Raw genomic sequence first — 8,260 nt, 5'->3', positions numbered from 1 at the left:
AAATTTTAGATTTTTGGTTCCAACTGCCATGTCGTTGTGAGATGCAGAGTAGTTGAACGAATGATCTCCGCATGTGTGTTTCCCACAGTGAAGCATGGAGGAGGAGGTGTGAATGGTGGTTTGCTGGTGACACTATCTGTGATTTATTTAGAGGCACACTTTACCAGCATTGCTACCACAGCATTCTGCAACAATACACCATCCCTCTGGTTTGCACTTAGTGGGACTATCATTTGTTTTTCAACAGGACAATGACCCAAAACACACACCCAGGCGGTGTATGGGCTATTTGACAAAGAAAGAGAGTGATGGAGTGCAGCATCAGATGACCTGGCCTCCACAATAACCCGACCTCAACCCAATTGAGATGGTTTTGGATGAGTTGGACCACATAGTGAAGGAAAATCAGCCAACAAGTGTTCAGCATATGTGGGAACACCTTCAAGACTGTAGGAAAAGCATTCCTCATGAAGCTGGTTGAGACAATGACAAGAGTGTGCAAAGCTGTAATCAAGGAAAACTGTGGCTACTTGGAAGAATCTAAAATCTGAAATATATTTTGATTTGTTTAACACATTTTGGGGTTTGAGACACTGTGGCTTGTAGGCCTCTCCAGGCCTCACACCCACTGTGAAATTTGGTGGACGTTCGGTGATGATCTGGGGTGCTTCAGCAAGGCTGGAAGGCTGTGAAGGACGCATGAATCGAGCCAAGTACAAGGTTGTCCTGGAAGAAAACGTGCTTCCTTCTGCTCTGACAATGTTCCCCAACTCTGAGGATTGGATTTTCCAGCAGGACAATGCTCCATGCCACACAGCCAGGTCAATCAAGGTGTGGATGATGGAGAACCTCCAGATCAAGACCCTGTCATGGCTAGCCCAATCTCCAGACCTGAACCCCATTGAAAACCTCTGGAATGCGATCAAGAGGAAGATGGATGGTCACAAGCCATCAAACAAAGCCGAGCTGCTTGAATTTTTGCGCCAGGAGTGCCATAAAGTCACCCACCATCACTGTGAAAGACTGGTGGAGGGCATGCCAAGATGCATGAAAGCTGTGATTGAAAATCAGGGTTATTCCATCAAATATTGAATTGAATATATTGAATATATATATATATATATATATATATATATATATATATATATATATATATATATGAATTCTGCCTAAGGGGCTCTGCGTCCCGCTAGCGGGACAACTTCCGGTGAAACTTCGCAATTCAAATAAATAATCATTAACATGATGGATATTAAACATTGAGGTTCATATAAGTGTATTTTATATCGGCTGAAAGGTTAAATTCTTGTTAATCTAACTGCACTGTTCGATTTACAGTAGCTATTACAGCGAAAACATGCCATGTGATTGTTTGAGGACGGCGTCCCACATCAAAATATTTGTCCACTGGCACAGGTTTCATAAATTCACAAATAGTGATTAAATATTCACTGACTTTTTGAAAATCTTCCTCTGATTTGTCATCAAAAGGGTCCCAGCTATAACATGTAGTGTCGTTTTATTAGATAAAATCCATCTTTATATCCCAAAAAGTCTGTTTAGTTGGCGCCATCGATTTGAGTAATCCACTCGTTCAACATGCAGGGAAAGGAATCTGAAAATCTACCCCTAAACTTTGTTTCAACAAGTCAAAATACATGTATATTTACTCCTCAGATTCCCTTAAATGTAATCAAACTATAACATTTCTTACGGAAAGAAGTATGTTCAATGGGAAACCAATTTTATCAGGTGCGTCCTGTCTTCATTTTGCGCGCAAACACACATTTCCAAGAATGTGTCCCTGTACTAAAACTGATATTTCTTATTTGTTTTTGAAGTTACAATCCTGAAACCTTGAACATAGACTGCTGACACCCTGTGGAAGCCATAGGAACTGCATCCATCCAAATTAGCTCATCCTTCAGGGAGCTAATTTTCAGCATGTCCTTATACTTACCATTCTAAGAAGATGGTCTCTCTCAACAACAACAACATTTCAGGTTGGTTTTTCTTTGGATTGTCTCCTACCATATCTTTTGTGTTATATTCTCCTACATTATTTTAACATTTCCACAAACTTCAAAGTGTTTTCTTTCCAATGGTACCAATTATATGCATATCCTGGCTTCAGGGCCTGAGCAACAGGCAGTTTACCTTGGGCACGTCATTCAGACAGGAAGTGGAGAAAAAAAGGGGGCCTAGCCCTAAGAAGTTTTAAAACATTATTATTCTGTTTTCTTTGCATTATTCGAGGTCTGACAACACTGCATCTGTTTTGTTATTTTGACCAGTTGTCATTTTCTGCAAATAAACGTTCTAAATGACAATATTTTTATTTGGAATTTGGGAGAAGTAGTATATATATTTTTCGTTTTACCCAAACAAATACCTATAAAATGGTAAGACCAGAGAAACTGATAATTTTGCAGTGGTCTCTTCATTTTTTCCAGAGATGTGTATATATATATACTGTATATATACCACGTACACCAACATTGCTCGTCCTAATATTTCAACACCTCTTCATTCCGTTCTTTTACTTTTAGATCTGTGTTTTGTTAGATAAAAAATCAGCCCCATGGCAGGAGTTGAGTTAGGAACACAAACATTTAGCTACAACCACAATAACGTCTGCTAGTCACGTGGCAAAATGTGTAGAATATAAATAAATTGGCTAGAAAACTGCAAAAAAATAAATAAAGAATCAGCCTCAGAACAGCATGATGTAAACTATAAAAATGCACATTTTCCTCTCTGCCATATGACAAATGTGTACAATGTGAGGAAATGAAGGGGCAGGAGCCCATCTCCTGATTCTGTGGCGTACAGCTCCTGGACAGGACGCTAGTCTGTCGTAAGGCCTGACCCCCTCCTGGACAGGACGCTAGTCTGTCGTAAGGCCTGACCCACTCCTGGACAGGACTCTAGTCTGTCGTAAGGCCTGACCCCCAATACATCTTCTTAATGCTGAGGGCCAAGCAGAGAGGCTTCAGGCACCATGTTTTTAGAATCTTTGTTTGGTGTGACTCGACCAGGGATAGATCCACCCCACCCTTCCAATCTCAGGGTGGACACTCTAACTCAGGCTCACTGATTTGCTGATACTTCTACAGTGACTGTCATAGTAGCAGTTTAGTTTAGTTTATTAGGATCCTCATTAGCTACTGCGCATGCAGCTGCTACTCTTACTGGGGTCCACCTAAAACAAATACATGACAAAGAACAGTAATAGACAAGAACAGCATAAGATATTACATCAAATTCAAAATACAAAAATCAAATAAGATTTATACATAGGAAAGTCAACCAAGAGACAAGAAAAATACTATTTGCGTGTGGCGCCACAGAGAGAAGAGACAGGGGTATGTTCTGTAGTCAGTGTATATTGTCGCTGTAGGAGTGATGGATATTATAACACCTTAATTAGCTCTGTAGTCTTCTGTACTTCTTTAATACAAAAAGTGTATTAATTAGATCTTGGAATATTAACCACAAGTGGATTCACTTCATTCAAAATGATTGAAGATAAAACCAAGAGGTTTTACAACTCATCTGGTTGATAGAGCCCTGGGATAAAGCTTATATTGAGGCCAGAGACATTGTTTGAATGTGGCGCCACAGAGTGAGTGATATAACTGTAGTGTGTAAAGGCTTTGTCCCACATTACACCCTATTCACTTTATAGTGAACTACTTTTGACCAGTAAGTACTCTATATAGGGAATAGGGTGCCATTTGGGACTCAAACATTGTCACTGTAGGAGTGGTCCTTATAATACCACTCTGACTGAAGCAGTGGGCTGTGTGGCGCCTGTTGTCTCCTGCAGATAGTGATCAATGGTATTACTGATGAATTACAGATTCTATGCAGTACTATTTACCATGTCCACCCTTAGCAATGTCCTGTCCCTTACCTAATTGTTTATTCACTGGGCTGGCCTTTTGACATTATCTGGAATACAATTTGTTCAATCAGCATTTCAAATAGTATCAGAATTTGTTGTCACACCTAATAGGCTTCCATATGTCTCTTGGTAATATAGGGTGTGTTCTCATTGGATAAGCAGTCCTACATACCACCTGGGGTGAGATCTTTATAAACAGCTAGATGGCACAGTAAGGACCATCAGCAGTTGGGTGACTAGAGAAGACAGACGTCCAGCTCAAGAATATCCAGGTAAGACATGATCTGTTCTTCTGTTCTTCTACCCCTCTCTCTCTCTCTCTCTCTCTCTCTCTCTCTCTCTCTCTGTCTCTATCTTCCTCTCTCTCAGTCGCTGTCCCTCTCTCTCTCTCTGTCGTTGTCTCTCTCTCCTGCTTTATCTCTTCTGTGTCGCTGTCTGTCTGTCTCTCTCTCTCTCTCTCTTCCTTCACTGGTCTCTTAATACTGAGAATATGTCCTGAACTGTATTTTTACTCCACTTCTCTGTTTAGAGAGTTTGTAAGGTAATGTTAGTTTTAAGCTCTTATGGACATGTTTATATCTTCCCCTCCTCTCCTCTTCTCTCTCCTCTCTCTCAGACAGTGTACCATGGCCTCTCTCTCTCTGTCCCTGGGACTGCTGGTGCTATGCACCCTGGCTCTTGTACACTGTGACCTGTATGACGGCCACGTCAGGGTGTGGGGCCTTAGTGCTTCCAACCTGAAAGGAGACCTCCTCTCCCAGCCAGACCCCTACGTCAAGGTGAATTGAATGTAATGACATACCCAAATCTAACTGCATGTAGCTCAGGTCCTGAAGCAAGGGTATGCATATTCTTGGTACCATTGGAAAGGAAACACTTAGAAGTTTGTGGGAATGTGAAAGGAATGTAGGAGAATATAACACGATAGATCTGGTAAAACACAATACAAATAAAAAATGTTTTTGCTGTATTTTTTTGTACCATCGTCTTTGAAAAATTGTGCACTCTCCTCAAACAATAGCATGGTATTCTTTCACTGTAATAGCTACAGTAAATTGGACAGTGCAGTCAGATGAACAAGAATTTAAACTTTCTGCCAATATCAGATATGTCCATGTCCTGGGAAGTGTTCTTGTTACTTACAACCTCATGCTAATTGCATTAGCCTACGTTAGCTCATCCTTCTCGCAGGGGACCAACCAATACTTAATAAAGTCTACTGACAACATTATCTTCTTTAGGTGTGGTGCGGCCCCACCTTTGGTGGCATGAGCAGCATTCTGAAGAACCAGGCCAACCCCACCTGGCCCGGCGAGTTCAACTTCGTAGACATCATCCATAAGTCTGTCCTGAAGCTGGAGGTGAGTTTCCCCCCTTATTATGCAAAGCACTTTGAGCACTGGAAAAGCACTATGTAAATCAAATCAATTATTATTACAATGATGATGATGATAATGAGGAGGAGGAGAAAGAGTAGGAGGAAGAGGAGGAGAAAAGTTGTAGGAAGAGGAGGCGGAAGAGTATTATTATGATATTGTCATGATTTTAAAGATGATTTATTATTATTATGACTTTAAATTATTATTATAAATTATAAATTATTATTATTATTAGGTGTGGGATGATGACGCCGGACCAGATCACCGCCTGGGAACCTGCACCACCACCATCCGCCGAGGAACACACACTGAGACCTGCCACCTGAAGAAAGGCACCGTCTACTACACCTACAGCTACGACTACAGTCACTAGAAGGAACATAATGATGGTTAGATTGTAACCTATGACCTTTATGACCTTGTGTCTGATTGGTTATCTCACCCTGTCACTCATGTATTCACTTCCTTAGAGCATCAATTAAAAAACTTGCTTTACAGCAAGATGGTCTCAGTCTGGCTTTATCATGTTTCTGAATTGTTTTAGGATTTCTCAGAAGATGCATTAGAAGATGGTCTCAGTCTGGTTTTATCATGTTTCTGAATTGTTTTATGATTTCTCAGAAGATGCATTAGAAGATGGTCCATATCATATTAAAAGAGATAAATCGATATTTCTACTAGATTTGAAACCATTCGATATTTACCTTTTACAGTGTAACGACGTGGCCCTTTTGGGTATATATTATGCTCCCCCCCTAGTCTCTCTCCCACCCCAGGTTTTTACAACGGTCATATATTCCTGCTAGAAACTCTCTCTCTTCACTTCCATGGAGTATGGAGGGAGAGAGACTATGGAGAACAAAGACTTTCTTCTTCCCAAAACTCTTTAATTGGAGAATTAAACAATATTTATATTTTTGAGAATGTGGGAATGTTCTGTGGACACTTCAGGGACAGTCATGTCGAGTTTGTTTTCTTTGGTGATCTCATGAGGACAGGAAACACACATTACTGTGTCTTTGGTTTAGCACACTTCTCAATTACGGGGTTATCATCAAAATGTGGTGAGACCTATGTGATTACATATAAAACTATTTGTGAAAAGATGAAATGTGATGGTTGCCTTCTAAATGAGAGTATGGATTTTCAAATCAAGTTTAACTAGTCAGTTACAGTTTGGCCTTCTTTCATTATCAGCATTTCAGATAAATACAACATTTCCCCATGGTGATAATGAAGTCCTTATGTTATGTTATGTTGATCCAACCTGGGATGACATGGTGGAAGCTAAGCTGCAGTATCACCATCAACATGGGAACCCACAACGTCAGGGAATCCTCTGTTATACTTACAGTTACATATGACCCCCCCCCCCCCACCATGTGGAAATGAACTGAATGATAATTCATAATGGTATATTATCAACAACAACAAAAATATAGAGAACTGCTGGCTAGGATTCCTAAAGCTTCTCAGAGTAGGACTGCTGAGCCTTGTGGCCAGTGTTGCATTTCATACAGTGGTGTAAAGTACTTAAATAAAACAATTTTTAAAGTACTACTTAAGTAGGTTTTTTGAGCATCTGTACTGTATTTTACTATTCACATTTTTGACAACTTTTACATTCACTTCACTACAGTCCTAAAGAAAATAATGTACTTTTTACTCGATACGTTTTCCCTGACACCCCAAAATACTGATTAAATGTTGAAAGCAGCACAGAGAAACGGTCTAATTCACACACTTATCAAGAGAACATATCCCGACTGCCTCTGCTCTGGCAAACTCACTGAAGACAAATGCGTGCCGCTGCCTATACAAAATATATATATATAATACTAGTTCAGTCTGGTTGGCTTGATATAAGGATAAGATATTATTTATACTTTTGATACTTACAGTGCCTTGCGAAAGTATTCGGCCCCCTTGAACTTTGCGACCTTTTGCCACATTTCAGGCTTCAAACATAAAGATATAAAACTGTATTTTTTTGTGAAGAATCAACAACAAGTGGGACACAATCATGAAGTGGAACGACATTTATTGGATATTTCAAACTTTTTTAACAAATCAAAAACTGAAAAATTGGGCGTGCAAAATTTTTCAGCCCCTTTACTTTCAGTGCAGCAAACTCTCTCCAGAAGTTCAGTGAGGATCTCTGAATGATCCAATGTTGACCTAAATGACTAATGATGATAAATACAATCCACCTGTGTGTAATCAAGTCTCCGTATAAATGCACCTGCACTGTGATAGTCTCAGAGGTCCGTTAAAAGCGCAGAGAGCATCATGAAGAACAAGGAACACACCAGGCAGGTCCGAGATTCTGTTGTGAAGAAGTTTAAAGCCGGATTTGGATACAAAAAGATTTCCCAAGCTTTAAACATCCCAAGGAGCACTGTGCAAGCGATAATATTGAAATGGAAGGAGTATCAGACCACTGCAAATCTACCAAGACCTGGCCGTCCCTCCAAACTTTCAGATCATACAAGGAGAAGACTGATCAGAGATGCAGCCAAGAGGCCTATGATCACTCTGGATGAACTGCAGAGATCTACAGCTGAGGTGGGAGACTCTGTCCATAGGACAACAATCAGTCGTATATTGCACAAATCTGGCCTTTATGGAAGAGTGGCAAGAAGAAAGCCATTTCTTAAAGATATCCATAAAAAGTGTTGTTTAAAGTTTGCCACAAGACACCTGGGAGACACACCAAACATGTGGAAGAAGGTGCTCTGGTCAGATGAAAACAAAATTGAACTTTTTGGCAACAATGCAAAACGTTATGTTTGGCGTAAAAGCAACACAGCTGAACACACCATCCCCACTGTCAAACATGGTGGTGGCAGCATCATGGTTTGGGCCTGCTTTTCTTCAGCAGGGACATTGAAGATGGTTAAAATTGATGGATGGAGCCAAATACAGGACCATTCTGGAAGAAAACCTGATGGAGTCTGCAAAAGACCTGAGACTG

The 8,260-nt window shown here is 40.3% G+C and overlaps 1 protein-coding gene across 2 annotated transcripts; it reads left to right on the top strand.

Moving 5' to 3' along the window:
* The first annotated feature begins 4,038 nt into the window (after window positions 1-4,038).
* Window positions 4,039-5,787, top strand: LOC149979885 (perforin-1-like). 2 transcript variants are annotated; one of them, XM_090191206.1, is made up of 4 exons: window positions 4,039-4,179; window positions 4,524-4,686; window positions 5,149-5,268; window positions 5,522-5,787. In XM_090191206.1, the coding sequence occupies exons 2-4, from the start codon at window positions 4,534-4,536 to the stop codon at window positions 5,657-5,659; spliced, it is 411 nt and encodes a 136-aa protein (XP_090047332.1). In that variant the 5' UTR covers window positions 4,039-4,179; window positions 4,524-4,533; the 3' UTR covers window positions 5,660-5,787. The 2 variants fall into 2 exon arrangements, with proteins under 2 accessions (XP_090047332.1, XP_090047333.1); XM_090191207.1 differs by having other exon boundaries at window positions 4,069-4,179; window positions 4,528-4,686.
* Window positions 5,788-8,260: the final 2,473 nt, after the last annotated feature.

Source organism: Oncorhynchus mykiss, chromosome 11 (genome assembly GCF_057628025.1).
Source record: "Oncorhynchus mykiss isolate SJ-2025 chromosome 11, ASM5762802v1, whole genome shotgun sequence".
Classification (NCBI taxonomy): Eukaryota; Metazoa; Chordata; class Actinopteri; order Salmoniformes; family Salmonidae; genus Oncorhynchus; species Oncorhynchus mykiss.
Note: the sequence above shows the minus strand (reverse complement) of the source record. Positions and strands in the feature narration are given on the sequence as shown.